At 37.9% G+C, this 26,476-nt stretch overlaps 1 protein-coding gene across 2 annotated transcripts in view; it reads right to left on the minus strand.

Moving 5' to 3' along the window:
* The window catches only part of ST6GALNAC3 (ST6 N-acetylgalactosaminide alpha-2,6-sialyltransferase 3), a 214,543-nt gene that overhangs the window by 64,439 nt on the left and 123,628 nt on the right, over nucleotides 1–26,476 (minus strand). For both annotated transcript variants that reach the window (XM_058843254.1, XM_058843255.1), the window contains exon 3: nucleotides 8,410–8,819. In XM_058843254.1, the coding sequence (XP_058699237.1) occupies nucleotides 8,410–8,819 (410 nt within the window). The remainder of the gene's footprint in view (nucleotides 1–8,409; nucleotides 8,820–26,476) is intronic.

Here is a 26,476-nt window from a genome sequence, read left to right on the forward strand (position 1 = left end):
GGACAAATATCCTTTGCCTTACAAAGGCATTTTGAGACTAAAGTGATACCTGCAACATATTTCAGAAATACCCTCTTGGAAAATGTTTAGGACACTTTCTGGAGACAAGAGTAGTAGAAAATATAATGAATTTATTCAGTAAAAATTCTGAAACATATGGAGAGCCAACTCAACACAGAGAACATATTTCTGACATTTATCTTTGTTTTCATTGTTAAGATAAAAGCATGCTGTTTGTTTTTTAGAATTTCATCTGCTAGCTCTTTCTTTCTCTGACTTTTTCTACACTAGTGACATCATCTGCAGCAATTTTTAAAGCTTTGCAGAAAATCCTGCGCTTTGAAAGTTTTAATGAATCATTTAGAGAATTTTATTAGACAGGAGTTTACTATGCCTCCTTTCTGTAACCTGTAGGACTAGAGCAGAGAGGATATGTGTGCTGGGATGACATGACTTTAAAAATAAAAACAAAGAAAAAGAAGTCTCCAAATATAAGGATGGGATACCAACAATAAACTTGTAAATAACAAATACGAGCATTTAAAAACCTTTTCTTCTACTGCAATTGCATGTTTACTGAATTCTAATGCACCAGATAGGACTGCTCAGGTTCTGAGATGAGTGGTGTCTCTGGTAAGTGGTCACAACTGTACTGAATGCTCCCACAAACAGGAATTGCTTACAAGTCTTGAAAATAGAAGAGCTGAATCTTTGAACATCTGTATAAAAAATTATTTCCCTTCACACACAAACTAAGGCCCATGCTGGTCAATATATGAGACTTAACACAAACTGTTTGAAGACGTAAGATTGAAGATTCAAAATAAATCCCCACTGCTACAGTTAGGTTTTCCCAGACTGTTGACAGTTCCAAAACCTGCTGAAGATGTGAAACCCTGAGAAAAATTGTACATGCTGTTCTTGTGCATGTTACTCTCTAAATGCAGAGCTGCCTCACGGTTAAAAGCTCAGAGAAGTTTGAGTATCACAGGAACTGTGTAGGAGTGATTGTTTTTTAAACACAGGTTGTAGAATATACCAATAGTACATCAGGTTCCCTGAGAAGCATTGCTATGAATCCTGTGCCACCTTCAAAGACATGTGCTATAAATCCATATATTTGAACAATTTCAATGTTCTGAAATTACAGCCTAAATTTTTTATGCGGGATAACACACAAAGAAATAAAAAAAATTCAGAGCATCTGCTTTGTTTTCATCTGGGTAAAAATACAAATTTAAGATGTGCACAAGCAAGTGCCTAGTTAACAAAGAATTCTAAATTAACATAATGAGTCACAAAATTTCCCATTTCCCCTTAGTTTTCCTCCTATCTATGTCTATGAGGTCTCACACAGGCTTGATTTCTTACTAATTAAATTTTCCATTCAGAGTTCATTTACTAATCTTTTTACATTTTAAGATAAAATATTCGAACATAAGTTCAGGATAAACTTTTTTTCTACTTTCAAACAGATGTTCTTTTGCTGTGTTATTTATTTGTAAAAAGCTTTGAAACGACAATCTTTTCAAAATATCATTCAGTGAGATATGTATGAGAGTTCTCATACACCTCTTCTTATGAAAGTAGTTTCTAATAAATTTGACTAGCTAGTGGGTGGACAGATGTACAGAAACTCTTCTCTATACAAAGCAAGAAATTATTGGAGAGATTTATTCCCTGTCTCCTAAAGTTGCTATCCTCACTTGAGCAGCAGCTCTGAAGCACAAACCTCCCAGTGCATCTCATGCAGTTTGATTGCAGTATTTTATTTATTTATTTTTTTACTTATCACTGTAAATTCAGCTCAGAGCTCTTTAGGGAGCTTCCATTAGAAACCCCACAGTTACCAGTAACCAACAGGTATCACAAGCAATAGCAGCATTACATTTATCTTCTAATCTGTTTAATATCTCTTAGAAAATAATTGATGTGTAACTGGTAATAAGTACAGACTTCAATGGTAACCACTCTGTTTTTCAAGACAATTACTTCACCTGGCAGCAAGGCTGAATTTTAAAAATAGATTAGTTCATCTCTTTGTAATTTTTTAATTTTAAAGGACTTATTTCTATTCCTTCAAAATTTTAAGCTCCTTTAGGAGCATCAAGGTCTATTTTACAAACTGTGATCTGAAAAGTGAAAAACATTGAACTATGGAAGATGAACACCAAAGGCTTCATTCAAAATCTACGCTTCTGCTGATTTTTCTCTTCAATACTTTTTTCCTTTGCAACCATAAAATATCCTCACCAGCAGCAGCAAAACTGGAAGCCCAGCAGCCCAGGATGCTACCAGGATTGCCAGCGTGAGTCACTGACTTACATCATCTTTTCCAAAGGTGAATGTTCATGGGATGTGAGAATCACAGAATCACAGGATATGCAGAGTTAGAAGGGACCCTCAAAGGATCAAGTCCAGAATCCCATCCACATGCACAGTTCCTTCTGAGAGATATCAGCAATTCTCTCATACCAATAAAAGCTGCAGAGTATTTAAAGCACAGGACAAAAAAGGTGTGCATGTAATTAGGGCCGTACCAAACACTGTACAGAGATTTAACACACAGTTCATCAGGAGCAGAAAACAGATCCAGTGGCACTTAAAGAAGATGTGACAAATTAAAAGAAATAGATGGATAAATTCAAAGAACATGAGAAAATACACAATGATAGAGTGGATCCTGATTATATATTAGTTGTCTTTAATCATTAATTAAAAAGAAACAACTCCATGGCTATAGTCAGCAACTGCTGCAGAATCAATAGGTCTCTAAGCTCACACCAATCTATATGCAGCCACAGCTTTATCACAAAATAATAGCTAATATTGATATTTTTTAATAAAGTTTCACTTCACTGTGTAATTAGTGTAATGTAGTAGAAGCTGTGTTTCTTAACAGAAGAGCTGGTGCTTTGAGCAGCATTTACTGGCATGTTAATAAAGAATGGACTTCTTCTATTGAGTTCCATCTGCCTAATAGAGAAAAGTGTTCATCTTAATTAGGAAAATCTTCATAAAGAATATAAATGCAGTTACTAATGGGCTGCAGGGAATAAATGTAGAACACTCAGGAACAACTGGTGTTTTACCAGGAAATGGAAGAGTGGATATAAACCCCCAAACAGTTGTTAACCATCTGGTGATTGACCACAAATAGCAATAGATGCTGAGGTTTTAAGTGTTTTATAATGAAAAATCTATTTATTTCATTAAGGTTTCATGCTTTAGACCCTTGTTTTTTCAGGTAATAAAGCAGTCTTGACTGACAATGAAACTACTTAGAACTTTTATGAATTAAGATGGACAAATCCATTAGCATTTTTTGAAGGAATTACTTTATAAAGAGAAAGAATGGAAGTGCCAAGCAATAGTTCAAGAAAGATCCCCTGTCAAGTACTTGAAGAATGGTAACTATATCAAACATGCATTTTTCTGGTTGCTGAGATGCTCACGGGCAGTTGAGAACTTCTTGCTGACTTTATTGGTGCAGCAGCAGATATTACATCATCATGAAAAAGACTATAGCAAAATGTAAACTACAATTAATCTTTGTCCTTAAAAATGTTCCAGCAGGCATTATACATTTCTTCTGTCAGTCTGAATCATTTTTTTCATCCTTCTCCTCCTAAAGGACATTGATATTCCCTAACTCTGCTCATTTCTATTCAAAATTAAATGAACTTTCACTCATCTTCTAGAAATTATATATAATTTTTAGAAAAATCACGTTAATACAAAGCACTGATGGGACACACTTCCCAAGTGCCAAAACTGAACTCTCTGAGCCAGACTCAGTGTCAATGTTCAAGCTTCCCAGAGAAAAACTGCTTTCTGCAAATTTTAAGCAACATTAGCTAATCTTTTCTATTTCCTATGAATAACTTTAAGATCGAGAAACCAATACATATATGGAAGCAAGTTCAAAAATGAAAATATCATCGCTATAGTATTTCATTCAAGCCAACAACCAGAAACACAGCATAAAACTCATATTCTGGACACTGACAGCTTTACTACCTCAATTCACAGAGAATATCACCAAACAATAGAACTTGCAGCTACTTCAACCTCAGAGAATGTAATTTCATTTATTCATTTCAGTGACATTTTTTACTAGACTATAGCTTTATGTATATTAGTTAGAGACACATGAAAAACCACATATTAGCTGAGGTGAAGCTGTGATGACTGCAGTTGTCTTAACAGTGTCAATCCAAATTTTATATGAATGTAATTTGCTAGCTCTAAATGACAGAGATATAATAGAGATCTCGTATATCACCAAAGTAATAAATAATTAGTGAGCAGAACTGAGTAAAACGGCAGCTTGAACAGAACCCCAAATTTTGAATCTTGATGCAGAAACCAGCTATCAGAATGATACATCTTTCTGCCTCGAATGATAAAACAGCTTTCTCACAACCTAACACACAGCACCATCTGGCATGAACTGAGGAAACGAAGAACTTCTGGAAGAGAAGCACAAAAGCAGTTTTGCTTCTTCAGAATTGTGCAAGATATTGACAGAAGTCTTTCAGAAACAGTGATTTGACTGCAAATGTGGCTCAGTGAACCCATGTCCTGAAGACCTGTGTGTGCACCTAATGATCTTTAAATAATGTTGTTCAATTGCGGTGATTGGGTATGGGACAGGCACTGTCAGAGTTAAGACAGTGTATGTTGAAAGTCCTCTGTCTACCAAACTGGCTGGGTTTCAGAACATCATCTCACATCTCCTACTGAGAAATTTTAGGAGCTCAGGATACATTTCTTCAGCAGAGCTCAGCAGTTACAAAAGGAGTGACTACAAACACCCAGATAAGCTGTTTTTGAGCAGCACTGGCTGCTGGCTGGGGCTGAACGCCTCCCATGTGCAGGGGGACAGGAGTGGTCTGAGCCCATCCCAGGAGGGATGAGGAGCTGGCCCCCACAGGCACTGCTCAGGGTTAGCCCCAGATGCTTGTGGTACAAACACAAAGGGAGCCAGAGCTTTAGACTGCTCTGCTGATATCAGCACAGATTTATTTCAGCATTGCTTCTGGAAAGTGACTTTTAGCGCAGACTGTTTTCTCAATGATCCTTAAAAGACACTCCTTTCCTTCTCATCACCTTCACCTAAGGCAAGAACATCCAGTAGCATTGATCTATTTGCTGCTAGTTTTCATTAATTTTACCCTCCCTAAGGGTGGTGCAGCTTTGGTGCCAGCTAATTAAAACCTATTTAGGGATGCTCAGTGCACTTTATCAGACCAGAATTAGCTTTGCTGCTTTAATGAAGACTACAGTTTTCTCTGTTATTACCAAACAAATGTTATTATATCATATTGCATTATATTTGTATTGCATGGTAAAGATATAGATGGATTTAGAAACATTTATCTGGGTTGAGGTACATACAAAGATGCCACATTTAGTAATTATCTAATATTTCTTTAAATCCTTTCACTTAAGTCAATATATATAACACACCAGCACATTAGTGAAGTACTGGAAGAAGCTGCCAGCTTTATGCTCCCTCTAGGGAAGTACCAAGTAAAATGCATTAATGAAAAATTGTGAATGTCTGGTAATGAATATTATTTATGTACAACAATTATTGAAAGTGGATGAGCATTCACCACCTTGAACTCAACTGCTTCACTAATAAAGACTCTCAGAAAGAACATATGTTCCCCAGATTCTTAACACTCATGCGAGGTTAATTATCCAGTGCAGATAGCCCACATCAGAGGGTATTTTGTACTACTGTACAATTGAAAAATGCATCACAAAATAAAAAAAGACTGTTTGTTGGAAGTTACTTAGAAGCAATTATTGTTTCTTCCATACATCAGTAATAAATAATTTGTCAATACCAAAGCTGTGGGTTTTGAACCTGCACCCAGTGAATTCAGGGATAAAGCTCCCATGTCAGCACTGCAGGACCAGAGCTTTTCTGCAGTAGAGAAGTGACTGCACCACATACCTGCTAGCTGCTTCTCACAACATCCTTTAAAACTTAGGCACCACAAGGATGAAACTGCTGAAAAGTCCCACTAATTACCTCAAAAGATTGTACATCAAAGAGTAGAAACAGAAAACTCATTAAAGGCTCGACAGACTAGAAATCTGCTGCAATCTTACTACGCATTAGTAGCATACACTGTACAGAAAGGCAGTATTTTAGGATTAAACTAAAATAGATGTAGTTGCAATCCACTCAGTACATTTTAAAATATGAGTTGAAATTGGTTTCCTTCCAGAATTTTTGCTGGAAACATGTCGAAACAGACCTCTGTTCAATCTAATATTCCAAGCAAGGGTTGATGTTTCTCTGAGGAACTGAAGGAATATTTGGCTGAGGAACCCAAGTCTCTCAGCATCGTAATAACCTGGCACAATGTGCGAAAGTATTTTCATCACCCACAAATCTCCTGTGCTCTCCATTTACTCCTTCCACAAATGCCACATACCTCTAACAGTCTCATGACCCTCCCTAGAAACAGAAGACAGGTCCTGCAAATTGAAGATGTTACAGAAAATGAAACGGTTTCCTAACTGAAGTCCCCGATTAATAGGGAACTGCAAGATGTTTTCTTGAGATACAGAAGGTGTTAGCTGGTGACTCATCAATCATTTCCCTTGTTTCTGGTTGACAAAAGCATTAAATGATGTTAAAAACATCACTATTTGATGTGGAAAAGCAGGACTAAAGCTGCAGTAGATACAAGGACATTACCTGGTTGGCACTGTGAGAAGTGGTGGGTTTTTCCCTTGGTGTCGAAGGGACGCACATGCACAAACAACGTGATGGGTCGTGAGACAGGCTCATAAAAACTTACTGTTGTTGCAATGCTTAACTTAAGGAGAAAGAACATGGGCCACTTCAACATTAGGCTGCTTAAGAACTTTGTTATAAGCACAGAAGTTCAATCTACTTTTGATATGAAAAGAAGCATTTGTATTGTGTTAATTGCATAACTATAAAATCTTGAGATGTGTTAATTTGTTGAAGAGGAATGGATTAGGCTGGAGAGAAGGATACTTTGACATTGAATGATGAGGTTCTTTCACATAGGAAAAAGAGATTTTTTTCAAGGTCTACTCTCACAATAAGGATTTTGATGAAGTATTATAAAGTCGCTGTGACCTGACTGACTCATAAATATAAACAAATTTATGTACAGCAATGCAATAATGTACCTGTGATCATATTTAACTTGATTAATATGTAAACAGGATGACTTGGATTATTAAAGGTCATTTTTGAAGAATGGATCTTGTGTATTTATTAGCCTCTGTTCATCAGTTTGTTCAGCTAAACCAAAGAAGCCACGATAACCTTGACACTTTTATGAGATATGTGAGCTCACTCCATTTCCAGAACCACAGCAGCAACATGTGCACTTTGTGAACGGGGACAGGCTCCTCCTTATGTTCCAATAGTTTGAAAAATAGGAAAAATCAACTGTCACCAAGTTCTGACAGTTTAATAACGTAGTGAAACAAGTACATTTGAGATAACAAGCCTTTCTACTTCAAAAGCTAAGTCAAAATTTCAGACTACATCAAGCTGCTTGTATGTGTATCTTTAATTTGGTCAGAATAGCAACAATCCTTCCCAACCTCAAACTCATGATGTGCAAATTAAAAAATTAATATTAAGGCACAGCAGTGATCTGGAAACTCTTTCCTAGTTAGCTCAAATGAATACGTATTACAGGTGCTCTTCCATGCCAAAACACAGATGACCTGAATTTTTGCAGCTTGGTTGCAAATTCTTGAAATTTGTGGTCTTAATTCCAGAAATCCAGTTTCTGCTTTGAACATGCTAACCCAAATAGTGGCTCTCACACTTTCACTTCTTACAGCCTCACTCGAGTAGCATAAATACACATTATCAAGCAAGAAAACAGAATTTCAGCATAATACTGGTAAAAACCTAAATGTATTCCAGTATCTCTGATAACCCATTTCCACCAAGAAACAGAAATAATGCATAACACTGAGGTCTGTGTTTGAAGAAAAGCTACAGTGAATCTCAACACAGAAGAAAATGCAATATCCAGAATTATCCTGAGGTTGTGCATTTGGAAATGTTTGTGTAGGATTATCCTCTTCAAATAAAATGTCAATTTAATCAATAGTAAATTGAGCTGAAAACAACACACATTTGAAAACATTTCAGGAAGACATCCAATATTTTTGGGATTCAAGCCAACAGAAACGGAATGAACAGAAGGTAGCGTAGGTGGGGTAAATGGGGCCTAGCTGCTGCCTCATCAAGTGCTTGTAACAGTCAAACCCATATATAACAATCCATTAAAAACCTATCTGGGGACTCATTTAGTAGCTGACATCCCACATGGACTCTTCTCACATATCTTTTGTCAAACATTTTAATTGTTCTTCACGTTTAAGACTTACCGGTCTTTTCCTGTCTCCTTCTTAAATATCGCATCACAGTAACTCATGCGCTTCTCCGTCGTCACGTAGATTTTGGCAGTTGGGTAGCTGTCAACAGTCTTCTTCAGCATGTTGTACACAATGCCATTTCCATCCCTCCTCATGTTTCGAAAAGGACCCCAGATCACGTAAATGGTGTTGTTGGTCTCCTTGAAAAAGTACTCCGGATTCTTGAGCAGGAGAGGCACGCTTGTGTGAGAGACCACTCTGACAGTTGTCCTCTTCCCAACATCTTCCTCATAGCCCTTTGTGGGAGCATTGTTCATCCTCCATATGCAGGAGGACTTGTCTATCTCAGTGCCCACCCTCTGGCCAGCCATCTGTCCCGAGTTTGAAACAATGGCACAGAGGTCACAGTCAAGTTGTAGAGGCTGGAAGACAGGAAACAATAATATATATTGCAGGTTTTTCTCTTTAAAACATTAAAGACTGGAAATTCAGTTAAAAGAAAAACAGGTACAGTACAACAAATTGATAGCAATGCCTTTCTTTAAAAAAACAAAACCACAATCCCCATGTGGCAGAGCTGCTCAGAAACTCTGCCACTACAAAGCTCCAAATGCAAACCTCTTCAGTGAAATAGGCACTTCCAACCCTTGCCTTAGTTAACACCTTGCAAAGTCAACTATACAAATAATCATTCCTTTTCTTCCTCTAAATGTTACTTTTTTCACTAAAAAGCAAGGAAATAAAGAAGCAGCAGAAGGCAATATTTAGATCGATGGCTTCTCTTTTAACAAGGTGTCAGCAATAGGAAAAAACCTACTAAAAAAGTAATGCTGGAAGTTTAACTGTACATTAACTGCGTTTGTGTCTGAATGAATAGCTCCCAAATTTGTGACAGAAGTCGAATGGGAGATGTAACTCTAAAAAGCAATCTAATAGTATGAAAATCCTGCAGCTGGAAAGGAAATGTGGACAGAGGAATATGTCCAGAGAGCAGTTATGATCCATGGAAAACGAGACGCAGATGGACTGGTGACACCTGAACTAGGAACTTAATCCTGAGAAAACTTCAGTCAAAGACACTATTTCCTGACCATGTTCTAGGGTGCTATTACTCCAGTATGAACTGAAAATAGAAAAAATAATCTAACAGAGATATAAGGAGCTATCTGATGTTCCATTTGTCACAGTATAAAGAGTAAATGCTTTTCATTCTTTTGTACCTACAGACTAAAAGGAAATGCCCTCTATTTAAATTTGATTGTATAGAGTTCAGTTAGAAATCAAAATCAAATGAAAACTAGATCCACCAAAAAACCCCCCTACAGAAGATCATCCAGGTCAGAGATAACCTACATTTTTTTTGTATGGTCACAGACTTGATTCTCTGTCATGCTCACAACTGGGAGCCAGTGATCTCAGTTTAGTATTTTTTAGGAAGAATTCCCTTCACGTTCTTTGGACATTTACTCTGACAGAATGCTAGGTGCTGTTCTGATCAGACTTATGGTTATTTCTCTTCAAAAATCACACCTCATTTAGCTGATGTGAATGAATAGCCTGCCTACATTTGACCACTATAACCCTAGGATGCGACTGCTGACAAAAAAACCAAATTCTTTGATAAGGGGGAATAATGCAAGGACAAGAGACAAACATCTGAAGAGAGCCAAACTGTAAGAGCTAAAATATCTCATCTTTGTGTGACAAATATTGTACTGAATTAAGGTGCATCCTGCAAGACTTGTGCAGTAAACCTCACAATTTCAAAGCTTTGATTTCTCTATTGTGATTGATTTGATTTCGTTATGTGGCTGGTTCAGGAAAACATTCTTTCCTCATTTCATCAGTAACTAAAGATTCCTGATTGAATGCAAAAGCATTGTCAGTGTTTCCTTTACAGAGCACCATGCATTTTTTATAGCTGTTACAGTTTTAGAGAGCTGTCCTGCATGGCTCTCTGACAGCAGGGATGAAATCCCAGGAGATGCAGCTGAACGCAGCCGTCTTTCTGTTTACTGCTTACTTACAGAAATTCTCTCTAAGATACATTATGAGGACATGGCTGGGTGACCTAAACAAATCCATGGGCATAACTCATATCCTAGCATGAAGTGAATTGTTACAGTCCCAGTAGATTAATTTATAGCTTTCAGGGTGAACTTTCAAACTAACAAATGCTGAATATGAAACTGCTAGATAGGAAAAGCCAATTTGGTCAAGAATCTGGTTCCATTTAAATTTGTCTCATCCTCAGAGCTGCTTTTTTCACTAAATTCTTCCTTCTTCATTAAAATGGAGCTGGTCTCTTAAATTTGGAATAGTTTGATTTTCCCACCTTAGTTAGAAATGCATTGCACATTTTCTGTTCACTGAGTGCAACTGTTCTGCTTGAATAAACTGAGTACACTCACTCCTGCAACTGCGTCCCCTGGTTTTCTAGCTCTTTTGTTGTGATTCATTTATCTTGTTCCAATTTATGAAGTGCTTTCATAATACTGAATGCCTATACTAGGTCAACATATAATCTGCTCTTCTTGAACAGAATCAGAGGCTAACCTGCTCCCAGCTCTATCTCAATAAATATTTTTGTAATGTAGAGAGATTTTTCATGTCCCAATATGCATATTTTTCAACAGATATTCCAGACAGAGTTAGGAGACTGACTGATACCCATGATAGATATTCCACTGACTCCAGAATCACCCACTGTCTTCATCATCTTTTTGCATCATATCTCCCTCAACATATGTGAAAACATACATCAGTATTCACTCACTGAACCCCATATGGAGACAGGGCAGCAGTTTGTGGTGTTGGTTTGTAAGTGTCACAGACGAGAAGGGTGATTTCAGTAACACACATGAATGCACATACAATACAAATGGGTCTTCCAGGCAGTTCAGGCTGCCCTCATCTCTGCAGAGATGGTCCAGCAGGACCCCAGCAATCCCCAGTGGGATTGAAACAGATTGGCAGGACCACACAGAAACTTGAGCTGCTACTGCTTATCCTCTGCGGACCCAGAACATCAGGCCAAGGTTCACCTCTCACAAGATCTTCCTTCACTTGCATCATAGATACACGAGTTAAAAACATTAAGAACCATTTACCTTTTCTTCTCTTTTCATGTACTTAGACATTTATTTCACCTCTAAACACGAAGGGGGCTGAGCTATTATTGCTCCTAGAAAATCGCTCATTTTGTTGCCGACCAGAAGAATGTAGAAGTCCTCAGCAGAGCAGCTGGGTAGGTTCTTACAAATAGTCCCATCGTTTTCTGAATGATACATTGTAAGCATTGAGGAACACTTATATTTTAATCAGTAAAGAAAATGAAATGTCTGACCTTTCAATTTCCTGTGCAAGCTTACAGACAATAGAAAAGATAATTAAAACTGTGAATTAGAACTCACAAAACAGTGCCATTTCTCTAGCAAAGAGAAATAGCTGTGTAATAAAGGTCACTTATCAAACAGTTCTAGTTATTAAATCTTTGCATTTAGCACCGAAGTGGCTTCATTGAATCAAAGGTCAAATCATTAAATAACAAAATCAGCCAGAATTAGAAAAGGTCACAAACAAATCCAACAAAAGTAGGTCACAAAACATGATTCTCTTCCACACAGGATTTCATTATTTGAAAAATTGCTTACTTTCCAAATTTGACAACTCCCCCACCATTTCCAGTGTTTCCACCAGAAGACTGCAATTCCAGCTGCAGAACCATTTCTATGGGTAGGTTTCCCAATGGCACAGATCTTGGACCACCAAGTTTCCCAGCCCTGTCCATCTGCTGAGGTCCACGTGGGGGTGACCTTAGGCCAGGTCTCTGAACCACAAAATAACATCTGGACAGACCAGACACACGCCAAGCTCTGGTCTCAGTGGAGACAGACAGATTCACTCCTCAGCTGGACCAAATCCAGCTCAGAACCTCTGCAGATTGAATTTCCACTAATGAAAAGCTGAATTTCTCAGCACTACAGACCAGTGGTGCACTCCCTCTGACCAACTCTGTTCCACTCTGAATCCCACAACTAATCATGCAGACAGTTAGGAAACTCAGACTAAACTTTCTCAATTGTTACTTTAACAATAGATTGTAATTTTGTAAATTGGACGCAATGCCCATTCACTACATAATGAGGCAATTATTAGCAGCTTGCCACATATTAATTTGCTCCTTTAATGTTGAAACAAATGAGATCTTTTCTTATAATCATCCTATTTGAGTCAATTCTAACAAAGCCGATTGAACAAAGCTCCAGAGAGACTTTCTTTATTTCAATGCCATTTATTCTTCTACTCTTCTTGGATGTCTTTAGAGTTTTAGAGGATACAACATTTATAATGATGCCAATAGGGAATAGATTTTGCCTTTATTCTTCTTGATGTTCTTTTGAGGTCTTTGAAATGAAAGGTACAAGAGAGGCATTAACCGTCTGGCATTGTTTTTATTGCTTTTCTCTACTTTACAAGCAAAAAATGCATTTTAATTTTTCCTCTGTTTCAGTGATTAAACAAGCTGGTTTTATCTACACTTACTCAATTTCTTCCGACCTCTGACTGGGAGAAAAGACTTGCCAAGCATCTCTAGGAAAAAAACCTCAGCACATTAAAAGAAAAGAAAGATAGTATTTTTGTGTTCACCCAGCAAGAACTGCCAAATTAGTACAGCACTGTACATAACTTATGTTATATGACTAACATCAAGCAAAAAAATGATAAAAATGATAAAAAGACAGGTCTGATTACCCTGAGTTTGCGTTTGTTCCCTCTTCCCCTCTACTAGCAGTACTGTGGTTTTTTTACCTTCAGCAGTTGACTTTGGTCCTAGCCCTCAGCATCACATCCCAGTAAACATCTGTCTTCATAAAATTTAATGTTAAGATTTCATAAAGATTTTAACATTTTGACATTATTTTGAAATAAGCCCAACGTCAACATGCATCCCATTTCCAAATAAATAGAATATGATCTGCTTCTTCATAAAACTGATCCTGAGACTCAAGTGCCTGGGATATTTTATTTAGATGAATGTCACTGATATGTACATGAGTTCTAGTAGAAAGTTTTTTTTAAAAAATTGAATGAAGTGGAAGGGAATGCATAGGAGGCACATAATGGGACTAGTCTTACAGCAGGAGACTGAATAAATAACCATATTTGAACGTCTTTCTATATACACTGACCCAGTTGTTACAGAACTGTTTGATTTACAGCTCTTGTTACAGCTCCTTAAAGGGGCTGTACCAGCCCTTTGCTTGAACAAATATCTCGTGGATTCCTCATATCAGTGGTAATAAGACAGAAAAACAAAGGAAGCTCGGACTTTGAGCGCAGGTTGAAACTTGTGCACCAAAGTCACCCACCCCATCTAAACTTTCAACCAGCAAGTGTATTTTTGAAACAGTTTAATTTTTCACAGAAAAAAAAACAAACCACAAACCAGAAACTCAAACCTTCCAAATACAAACCACAGTGCAAAGTGATGCAGTGTCATCTTTCTCACTTTAGAGACAGCTCCAGACAACTCCATGCCAGCTCCTACCTCTTTCAAGATACAGCAGAGCAAATGCTCACCAGAATGTTGTTGATTTTGCTGCTCCTATTGGGAACAATATAGGCAGCTTTGAAACAAAGCAAGAATTACATAGTACATACCTGATACCAAAAGCTAAAAACCAAATGCCTCAAATAAATGTAAGAAAACTCTGAGTAGGAAGAACCAAGAATATAACCTACAAAGAATAAAACTAGGTCTTGTTATGTATTTTAGGTATTTTCCACTACTTTATTATAAGGCAAAAATAATACCCTCATGATAATCTCATAAAACAAAATTTACTAAAATTGAATAAAAGCCATGTCCAGCTTGATCAAAATAGTTTAGCTTTCTATTTTTCAAAAATTGCATTTAAGTAATTTTCTAAAATGTAGTTAAAATGCTCCTCCAATTGAACATTTTGCTTTATTATGAAAAGGTGAAAGAATGGGAGTTCACATCAACGATACAGTCCCCTTAATTTTTTTTATTTCTCCCCAATTTCTAGCTGAAACGTTATGGAAACTGGTACCATTTAAATAAGCCTACACTAGTATTTTCTTCTGGAGTAATAAACTATTGGAACACTCTTCATAGGTCTACTAGCAAAAACAATTTAAAAATAGAAAGGTGTCAGGGAGTAAATAAGAACAGGAGAAACTATTTTGCCCCTGCATGGAGGGTTAAAGAAGGAAGGAAGCTGCCAGATCCAGGATTTCAAGAACAGAAAGAGCCGGGAGAGGCAGAGCTCTGCAGGAGTGATGGCAAACTGCTCTGAAGGACTCTGGGCTCTGAGAGAGTGGCAGGTGAAGGAAGTTTTGCCCTAAGGCATTTCCTGTCCTGCATGTGCACTCTCAGTCAGTCTGCAGAAGACCTATTTCATTTGTGTCTCAGGTATCTGGCAAAGTGTCCTGTCCCTAGGCGAGATGGCAGAAGGGACGTGCTCTTATTTACAGGAATGGATCACGTCACAGAACAGGGAGGAAATAAATGGAAAGAACACACAGAAGAGAAGAGAGAGCAGAAAAGATTTCAGACACCTATGAAAGGGTAGAATGTAGTTTAGTGCTTAAAAGGGAAATACGTAAGGGGAAGAAGGATTTGAGAAAGAGCAAAATACTGACATACAGCAGAGAAGATAAACCATGATGTTTGGGAATGCAATCCAGCAGAGAACAACCAAAATTCCTAAACATATTTGTTAAGTTATAAACTAACTGTTGTGAAGAAAACTTAATCAGATGTGTCAAGCAAATAATTTGGAAATGACTAGGCAGAGAGAAAAGCTTTTGTCCTCTACACTGCAACTGTTCAAGAAGAAAATAGATGTAATTCGATATGTTTGGTCCAGCATATAGTACTATAGTTTGTAGGTAACCAGAAACCCTGATATCCCTAGGCATGCAGGTGCCTGCACCTTCAGATCCACATAATGAACCCCTCTGAACTGGAAGAAAAGTGGAATACTCTTTGGCATATATATATATATAAGCATAAAAATACAAGTACACCCAAGAACATATGTGGAAATCACCAAATTCCTGTCATCAAACATCCTGTCAAACACTGTTGAGGATTGAATTGCTATGGAAGGAAGGCAAACTCCATCATGCACACCCTACGCAGGCAAGTTCACAAAGTAGGCACTAAAATAGCATTCACTCTGAAAAACAACCTATGAAAAAATTAGCTTCACAGCTGTACAAAATGGAAAACCAAACAAATGGCATTAGTTCTAGAGTACTCCTAACTTCATCCCAGAGGTTTAGCTGATGACCATAAATAACCAAAACGTTTGTGACACTTCATCTGTCACCCATTTACAAACACACAGGGTTTAAAATATCATGACTTTGTAATAGTTCAAAAGCTGGGAATTCTTCCAACCAAATACTGCTTGCTGAATGCTGAATCCAGTAAGTCATTTATCTCAACATCCACCACATTGCTCACCTGCCCTCAGTACTATGTGATGACTCCTGAATTTTGTGCACAAAAGTTACTGGAAAAACACGATGTAAACCAGACACTGTCCATCAAACAGCATAAACAACTCAGAGCACAACACAGGCTGATCCTAACAGTGGCACCCCTTTTGTCACTCTGCTGCAGAACTGTATTTGCAACAGTACGCTTGCTACCAGCAAAACATGTCACTTGATTCAGCAGGTTCTTGGTATCATAATATTTAGCTCTAATTTATCTTCTGCAATTCTCTGTCTGTATCACATTTCTTTTCTGCTTTTTACATTTAGTAATAAGGAAGATAAAAATTGTTTCTTGTCTATACAGACATATTTGCTCAGCAAACAATACAAACCACAAGGAGGTAAAATGTCACAACTCAAGGAGACATAAAAGGGAGGAACATCCTGTTAGCACATGGGCTGAATAGCAAATGAATCTCAGTACGAAAGGACAAAACCAATTTTTCGCACCCAATAACGTGTGTGGCAGCACAGCAGAGGTAACATGTAACACATAATCAATCCTTCTTTACAGAGTGGACTCTAGAAAGACATCCTCCACAGCAACCAAGGCCAAAAGAACTCTATCCACAAAAACTGGTTTTTCTTTGCAAGTAATAGCGTCTCTGCCAAAAAATGAACGGGAATTCTTACAGTAAAGATGCCTACTGGAAGACTGTGTCTGAGGAATTCTCCGTCACATATGGAAAACATGGGTTTCTCTAACCGCTGACTTTAATTTGTATTTATTATAAATACCCACAGATGGCGGTAAAGTATATAATGTATACAGCAGATTTGTTCCAAGTTTGCTTTCTCTAATAACCTCCTATTATCAGCACTCACCATTAATCATGGACCATTATCTAGGAACTTAGTTGGCTGAATCACAGATGCAGTAATGCCTGTTAGGTCTCTAATCTAAATACATTTGAAAAAATTATACTCACAAATAAACTAGGGGACTTCTAATGTGAAGTTCACATCTTGTTTCAGGTCAATTTATTTGGGATTTGATATGGGGAAACAATATCAAGGTAGGCAATAAAAACTGTCAGAAAAACTTCCTGGTATTAACCCCCCGCCTCTTCTTTCCCATGAAAACCCACCTAACGGGCTGGAAGCTTAACCTCAAAATTATTTTGGTTCCATGCTGTCTAGACCTATTATTTAATTTTGTCTCTCTTGGTGGTCTATCTGACAAATTATTTGTATGCATGGAAGGAAAGTGATAAGCTAAAATGCTAATTATCCATTTTTCTGAAATTAAAAAAATATATAATATCCATGCCAGGAATAAGAATAAGGTTTATTACAATAGCATTAAAACCAGTGGCATTTTTCATTTGACAAAATAAGCCTTAAGAAGCTCTCTATGTCCAGTGTTTTTAATTGCAGGATGCCTTATCTAAAAGGGAATACACAGTTGCTTCTGGCCACATTCATTTACTTTCACTAGTACACCAACAATATTTGCAGTACCACTCTGTGACTGTCATCTGTAAAAATGTTTAAAATTTTCTCTAAAAATATAATTTCATGTTAAATTTTCACTTAGAAAGTGCTAGTCCAAAAATTTAATTGTTTTAAATGTCTTCTATTTTAAGATCAAAAAAGCAGTTCAGTTGCAGAAAGATACAAGGTTAAATCATCATTTTGTCACACACCTGAAATTTCAAACACTGTGGCAATGGGCACTAGGACAAAAATTTGAACTGGATTGGGAAGGTCTGCTTAAATAATTTGGTAGATGTGTTTTACATTTTTTAAATTCATTAAAGAAAGCTACTGAAGCATAGCTGCATATTTTAAAACTTTGAAGTTAAAAGTCTGTTTCAAAAGAAAAAAAATCACTGTACATATGCTCTCTCCTGATTGCTTTTGCATCATTGCCTCGGTGCATATGTCCACTAACCACCTTTTAATCAGTGTAGATTTCATGCAGACAACAGTTTGGACTAGTCAGTTGGACTAGTTAGTTGGACTAGTTAGTTGGACTAGTCAGTTGGACTAACAACACCTGCAAGAACTGGGTAAGCAGGAACTCAGGTGGAAACCACTGGGGTTAAGTGACTTGTAAATAATTCAAAGATCCTTCTGTGTCGGTTCTCCTTTCTTAGGGGGCTCAACAGTGCAGCTTCTGCTCCCACCACATCCCAAACCAGCCCCATTTACCCCTCACTTAAAAGCCTTTGCTGAAGAAAAGCCCCAGTGGCCTCTGCCAAAATCTGACTGAAGTCCAGGCCCTTGGGCAGGTCTGTGCATCCTCAGCACAGAGCCAGAGAAAAAGCAAGGCCTGAGGTGCTGAAAAACACAGACACACACAGACACACCTACACCCACACCCACACAAGCTGGTAAGTTAATAGGTGAAACATGCTAGAAGCAATTGCAAAACAAAATCTAATTAAAATATGAAAATAATAAACCCTATCAATCTTTTCTCCACTATATAGTCTGGCCTGACAGTGACATAGTTGCAAGATATAAACACTACTTCCAAAATGGGTATTTATAATCATATAGCTCCTCTACCAATAATATAAATTTTTAAGAGAGAAATTAGTTTTTATTCCTTCATACATATTCAGAAGAAAAAAACTACTGCAATGTACTTACACATGGACCTTCTGGGTAAGTCTATGGCACATTCATTGCCTTCATTACAGTTAAAAGCAAAATTCCCATTGACGTGACCAAAGACTTCATGGAGATTTCACTTAACACAGGAATTTTAGGAAAAGAAATATGGATTTGCAGTTCATGGGTGGTCAAGATTACAAAATCATGGTGCTACTCCTTTGCCTGGGCAGCAGCAGAGGCCTTTCAGTTGTGATTCTGCTTCAACCCTTGAAAAGGACGTAGAATGTCCTCTTGCTATCAGTTATGTACTCACAAAGCCAGAATGCAGTGCTCCTCCTCTGTGTGTGAGCACACACACTGATGTTCTGGGCTGGATGGACTTCCCTGGTCACTGCTGGAACCTTTTCCTGCCCCAAGTCTGTCTCTGGGGTGGAAGCCTTGGAGCCACATCAGCTTCCACACCAGCATCAGACCCTGCATTTCCACCCTGCCTGTGAGTGCACAGTTTGTGTAGGTTTTTTTGTTTTGTTCTTTTAGACTGTTGGCTTTAATGGAGCTTGTGATTCCTAATGTTTCCAAAGACTGTAAATGACAGCAGGATCTTTGAAACTTGAAAAGCAAGCTTAAAGGTCAACACCTAAGCTCATCAGCGGCTCCGTAGCTCACACTGATAGAGCAATGACTACCATGGTTCTGACAAAACGCGTTCTTGGGGAGAGCAACATGAGAGAGAAAATCAGTGCCCTCTGAGAGCATCTGCCTGCTGTGGCTTGCTGGCACTATGAATACAGCAAAATGCATCTCAGCTGAGGGCCTAGGAAGAGAAGAGATCATGGAATACTGATAACTGCCATCTAAGCAAATAAATTGTGTCTCTCCTTTCATCCTCCTTCTGGAGCAATGCTGCTCCATGCTACAGGCTCTGTTGCACCTCAAGCTATCAACAGCTCACAACTGCACACTGGGAACTGGGAGGGTAAGTTCCACCTCACTGCCACAAAGCCGGTCTAAGGGACTCAGGGATGCAGCTGAATAAGAAAAAAAAAAATCAATTGAAGTAAAATAATTATAAAATAATTATCCAAAGGAAATGAACAGGTGTCCAGGTTACAGCTTATACTGAAGAAAAGCATAAAAATAACATTTCATTTCTATGAACAGTATAGAATGGAAATATATATATGGAAAACTTTATATGTAATAAATAAACTATATGTATAATATATAATTCATATATTATATATACAATGGAAAACTCTTCCATACTCAACTTTAGTTCCATGTTCTTGTTTGCTTAGTGATTTTAAAAAAAGCACATGTGTGTACATATGTATTAACAACACCAAAAGGAGCAAGTGAGAGATGGAGGGTCTAGATTACGTATTAATTTAACTCTAAGAAAATATTTACAAAGCAAATGTGCAAGTTTTGGCATCCCCTCTCTCTGAGTCATACAACTGCAGAATTACAGATGCAGCACGAAGAAGTTTGTGTGTGTCTGTGTTCAGCTACCTCATCATACATGGTGTCAGACATTCACAGTGTTCTCATGGCTAAAAAAGACCAAGGCAGATGAGCTGAGGAGAAAAAAAAACCTGATGGACTATATATATCTCATTAAAAAATAATCCTTTTTTCAAGGAAGACACTTTTATGACAGAGGACAATTAAGCTTTGAAACAGGTGCCCAAAGGATTCTAGAGTCTCTGTTCCTAGAGATTTTCAAAGCTTGAATAGGCATAGACCTGACCTAACCTTGATGTTCGTCTTATTTATAGTTGGTATTGGACAAGATGGTCTCCAGAGGTTATTTCCAACATAATTTTTGAAGTAATTCTATAGTTCTATCACTGTGAAGAACTAAGGGGAAGCTCAATGAATTTTAATGAAAAAGCACACATTTTTAATAATGAAGACTATTCAATGTGCTGGGAAACTTTTATAAATAAAATAACTCAAAATGACAACAAAATATTGAAAATGAAATAATTAGTAAAAAATTACTCTCTTTTTTTCTTGTCTGTTCTTGGTTCTTTCTATTGCCTGTCATATACAAAGTCATACAAAATACAGAATGAGAGAGAAACATTCCTAAAATGAAAATGGACTAAAGATTTGATCTGCATGTCCTATGAGAATCCTGCACAGAACCTACACCTAATAAATCTTATTCCAGATAAAATATTACTAGGCACAGTTACTAGACTGGAATCCAGAATGACTACAGGTTCATTCCAGCTGGTTGTGGCCCAGGGTATGGGCAGGCAACACGGTGCAATTTCCCTCCTGGCATGTGTGAACCAATGCCTGGACTGCATTACTGAACCATCCTCACAGGTTATTTTCTAAGGCTGTGAGCAGTGAACAGAAGGTGATAAATACCATGCCATACCTGGAGACCAGTGCTGGGAGGTTTTGTTACTCATTTTAGCTCTACCAACTAAGAGTGGTGCCCTCTTCACCAGTACTGGAACATGGCTGAGATGCAGAAATGGTGCTCAAATGGACTCCAGGGAGAAGAGGGGTAAAAAGAAAGAAAAAACTCCACTGATCCAGAATGAATAGGTCTTTTTCAGAACAGAAATTGAAACTGCTGCCATGTGCTAGTGTCCACTAAGCAGTAAACTGTGGTTTCACAGCCTGAGACTGGGGGGAGGGAGGAGGAGGAGAGGTAAGCTCTAAGAAATCAAATGCACATTACATTCCAGAAAAATGGGGAAAACTCCCATACCATCAGACCTTCAAAATTCCATCTACAAAACAGCAGAATTATAATGGCTATGAAATATAGGATACTGAAAATCAATTCTGAAAAAGTGTATCATAGGTAAATACTGTATTTATCCCTTCCTCTTGGAATAACCTCACTGCAGCAGCAAAACAATTGCTGACTCTGTCACAAGACCCTTGCAAAAATTCTGCAGACCCCGTTTTTCAAAAGAGCAATAATTAAAAAATAAAGTCCTGTGGTGCTTTTCCTCTATAAGCCCTGTTTATGAATTCATAGCACAGCATGAAGGTTATTAAAATCCCATATGTGAGAACCACACACGGCACGAGGAGATATGAATTGGCATTCCACAGAGATAATGCTATCTAATGGGCTAAACAAGGAGCATGGCTCCATTCTTCTTCAGAGTACATTTGGAAAGGGCAAAGCATCTGGCTGCTGCTCATGGATACCTGACCAGACACAAGACATTTCTTCTTCTTACCTGTTGATTAATAGGTTAAATGTGAAGAGCATGGCTGTTCTCTTGCCTTGATATCCCCTTCTACCCACAAACCATTTGATGTGGGGGGATTAAATGCTATTTGGGGTGATCCAGCTGCAGTGACTATTAAACACATTGCTGTTTGCTTCCACATCCACACATTTCAAATCAAAATGTAATTAAATGTGGAGATAACCAATACACGTCACAAATTAATTCTGAAGTTCTGTCTATTTGATAATGTAACTATTTTTCCAAAATTATTCATTTCTTTCCCATTTTATCATTGAAATGAAACAGTTAATGCTGTGCTTTATTTAAATGCCAAAACTGTTTTGATCCCACATAGTAGAGAGCTATTTTGAACACTATCAGCAGCTGGAAAAACTTCAAGAAAAAGTGAGAACAACTGTTTCTGTAAAAAGGTTTATGGAAAAAACAAAGTACAGACATAGACATGCACCAAAAATTTTCCTCAGTTTTCAAATACTCTGAAACTTTCGTTAAAGAGAAAGCAGTCCATGGTTCTGAAATCCTTGAGTCAAATTTAATGCATAAAACATACTCTACTTAAGGACACTGATCAAAGGTTTGCAAGGCTGTTTCTCTGCCTTGCATGTATGATCAATCAGCCATCAGCAGAGAGACCACAGGTGTCTGATGGGAGTCATCACTAATGCCAGAGATGGAAAGCACTCCAAAATAGGAAAGGCAGGATCTGCCATGAAGCAACAGGAGACAGAATCATTTTCTGGCAGGATTAAAGTCCATGGGCTTGCTCAGTTCTCTGCTATATTGCTGAGGAAGGGTTTCCTTCTCATCCGTATCCCTGTGATCACACAGTGCTGCTCAGTCCTCGCACTTGAAATATCATTGCTAAAATTCAGAACTTGGATGAGAGCTGTGAAACTTGCATGCAGATACAAACTTTCTCTAATTTCAGGCCTGTTCAGACTCAAGATTCTCGTTTATACCAATTATACACTCTTTCAGCTGCACCTTCCAATCTTGTCTCTATGTGATAAGCCCTGTCACGATATTGCGCTATCGCTCTCAGCTGTTGGATCCTACTTACATGCCACAATCAACATCACTGTCAGAAATTATAACCTCTATCAATATTTTAGAGATGCAAAGGAAGGAAGGCAGTGAAAACAAATTAAGTTTCATAACTAAAATGAAAAATCCTTTCCCTCTAATGACTCCTGCCTTCCAAACTGTCTTTCTTTATGCATGAGACAATTTGACTTGGGATTTGCTCCCTGGCGAGGCTTAGCTACATACTTTGGAACAAGAGACCCACAATGAGAAATACAAAAGACATAACAATAAAATTCTGTAGCATGCCATGCCAAATAGAGAAGGTTATCCTTTCAATCACCCTCACAGCTAAAACTACAGTCAGGTATTTAATACTGCTCCACAAGCAAGAGCTCTCTCCCTTCATCTTCCCACTTCGTTTCTGCCAAGTCACAGAACAAAACAAATATAAAACAGAAAAAAAATATTCTATCAGTATTTTGAATACTTTCGGGAGATAAATCACTTAGAAGTGATGTGTCAGGGCACCTTGTCTGCTCCTTTCTCTCCCTTTCCCAGTCGAAGGACGGTATTAAAAAGCAAAAGCACTTTTAAGTGCTGTTTGGGGCATAAAATCCCCTGCCATCCATCTCTCACTAGGAAAAATTTTGAAAAGAAAAGCACTTAGAAGTCTCTTTTTGTCTCCATCTACATTATTCCTTTTCTTGGATGTAGTTTGAAATAAAAATAGAAATGAAATGCTATTTTCACTATTTTGAAGTTCAAATCAGACATGTCTCCTCTAATTTCTTCCATTTGCATTTTCTCTGTAACAAATACCAGTTTTGGTGTATACTGCATTCCATTTCTCTCTCCTTTTAATCTCGACATCCCCCTCTCAATTCAAGTAATGAGATTATGATGCTATAATCTTATTCTGAGCATAACCTTTGATTTCTATGGATTTTTCTGTTCCAACAAAGATACATCTGTTCTGCTGGCCAGATGTCAGCAGTATAAACATTTAGCTAATTTAACTGATGCTTTAACTTCCTAAAGTGGGGCAGCCTTCAGTGACAATGGTAGTCATCTCCAGAGCTACAAGTCACAAATGTGTGCTCAGTGGCAGCAAAATCATCAATACAGGTTTTAGCAACTAAAAAAGCAGACATAATCCTGAGACATACATAAAGGGTTTTGAAATTATCTTTTCACTCTATTCAGCAGCACTGATAGTAAACTCAGTCTGGGCATTCGACTTCAGCACCGATTTGGATCTGCTGCTGAAAGGCCAGAAAAAAGGAAAAAAAAGAATCCATGCCATAGAAAAATTAAAATGGAAGAAGAAAATAGAAAATAAAATGGAGGAAGGGGAAGGGGAAGGGGAAGGGGAAGGGGAAGGGGAAGGGGAAGGGGAAGGGGAAGAGAAGAGAAGAGAAGAGAAGAGAAGAGAAGAGAAGAGAAGAGAAGAGAAGAGAAGAGAAGAGAAGAGAAGAGAAGAGAAGAGAAGAGAAGAGAAGAGAAGAGAAGAGAAGAGAAGAGAAGAGAAGAGAAGAGAAGAGAAGAGAAGAGAAGAGAAGAGAAGAGAAGAGAAGAGAAGAGAAGAGAAGAGAAGAGAAGAGAAGAGAAGAGAAGAGAAGAGAAGAGAAGAGAAGAGAAGAGAAGAGAAGAGAAGAGAAGAGAAGAGAGAAGAGAAAATGGAGGAGCTGTGATAAATGTTTCCAAATACGTAAAACATGCTGCAAAGGATTCTTCACGTCTGTTCTACATTAGCAGGGTGGTAGCTAGATTTGGGTTAAACCTTAAGCAGCTTTCTATATGAAAACATAGTTATAAACAATCTTGCCAGGGGCACAATTACAAACTTGCTATCTCCAGAATTCCTTTCTTATCCTGTTTTCCGTAATTCTGTGAATTTTAGTTAGTTGATGTAAACACAGCACTTCACAACTTAGCCTTCCTGGGTGACACTGAGGAAGGAAGATAATGTTCAGTGCTGCAGTCTCTAGCTCAGCACTGTGCTCTGCACTGCATGGAAAAGCAGCTATCCAGGTACCCTGTATCAAAAAGGTACCAGGGCAGATGTGTGTAGATGGATGGAACTCATGCTCTAGTAAAGCAACCTGCAATTTGACAAACCTTGATCCCCAGACAGAAAAATCAGGAAAATGAGAACAGGTAATGCAGCAGCAGCAAAGATAGCTTCAAACATTTTAAGAAGTCAAGAATATTTTCCTAATTATTAACAGTTGTTTTAGTAGTGTCATTTCTGATTTTCAAGTTCAAGCTACAGCAAAATGAAACTGAAATACAAATATTCACTAGCCCATCGCCTTTTATGCTGAAATCCTGTTTAAATGCAATAGAAGGATTGAAACCAAGCATTCTTTCCTGTAAATCTATTTAAATGTTACCTGAGGCATTTCTAGCAAACCCCTGTTTCTTGACAACAGTAGATATGAAGCTGCCTTTGTGTAAAAGCTGTATTTCTTCATAGTTTATGATAGCTCTAGACTTGCCATCCCTCTTTTTTTTTAGTACAAAGAATAGGAATAATTGTGGAATAAAGTACCACTCATCATGAGTAAGGATGTCAAATTCTTCTCTATTGTAAGCTCTGTCAAATGATAAGCAATTAGACCCTGCTTTCAAGGTTGCTTAAATAAATAGTATTTTGTATGAGTTACTTTTTAAAAAGCTGCCTGATGTACATATCAAGTCTGGAATAGTGATATGTCTGCACTAACTGAGGTGTTGGATGCGTATTTAAAGAATAAGAATTTCTATATGTTCAAAAAAAATGTTGTTTTTAAAGTCAGTCTGAGGGTGTGCATTTTCACATGTTTCTGATCAGCTCTTCCCTGACTCCTTTCCAAAGTCTTTGCCATATTGTTAGCATCATCTTCATATATAGCTGCCAGGGGAAAATGAATCAGATGCCACAAATTTCTCAAGGGCAATGAAGCCTCAAAGGAACCTTCTGCAGAAAGTTTCTGACTGCAGAGCATAAACGTGCTGTGCACTGAAGTTCCTTGGTGGAATTCTCCTGTGAAGGCAAACATATGTCTGTTTACTGCAGAGACACCCTACATGTCCTATGGTAAAGAAATGCCATTTTGTGGCTACTACCTTTGATAATGTAGACAATAGAAAAGCACTCATGAATGTTTTAAAGCCATTGCTAGGTGAATGACCCTCCTGGACTAGGAAAAACCCCCAGGTTAAATCTGCATTTTATGTGTTGCTCGGTTCTAAGCTGTTGCAAGTTTACATGCTAACCAAGTAACCGTATCACTTGTAAAAACAGATATGGAGTTCCAGGAAATAACCCTTGATAAAACACCAGTGCATTGTGTGGAATCTCTGATGCTCCCCTGCATCACAGAGGTCTTGTAATTCATGACTTTCAGTGTATCACCAAACAAAACCCACTGCTTGTGGAAATGTACATGTAGAGATTGTGCTACTGCAGATTTCTACATCCATCACTGCAGCTGAGCTTGTTGAGAGAACTCCAGGCTGGCCTCAACATTTGCAAATCAGTTACAGTACTGAATGACTCCCTGTGACAGAGATCAGTCTGTTTACAACAGTTCCTGAATGGGAAGCAAATACTGCACTCACACAGAGCTCTGGAAACAGAACCACATGCACAGGGCTACACAGTGAGGGCTCAGCTACAATGGGAAGAAGAGGTTATAAGGCAAAATAACAACTGCAGGCTTCAGAAAGACAGACTGTAAATGCTG

The sequence above is a fragment of the Poecile atricapillus genome, chromosome 7 (assembly GCF_030490865.1).
Source record: "Poecile atricapillus isolate bPoeAtr1 chromosome 7, bPoeAtr1.hap1, whole genome shotgun sequence".
In the NCBI taxonomy this organism is placed as follows: Eukaryota; Metazoa; Chordata; class Aves; order Passeriformes; family Paridae; genus Poecile; species Poecile atricapillus.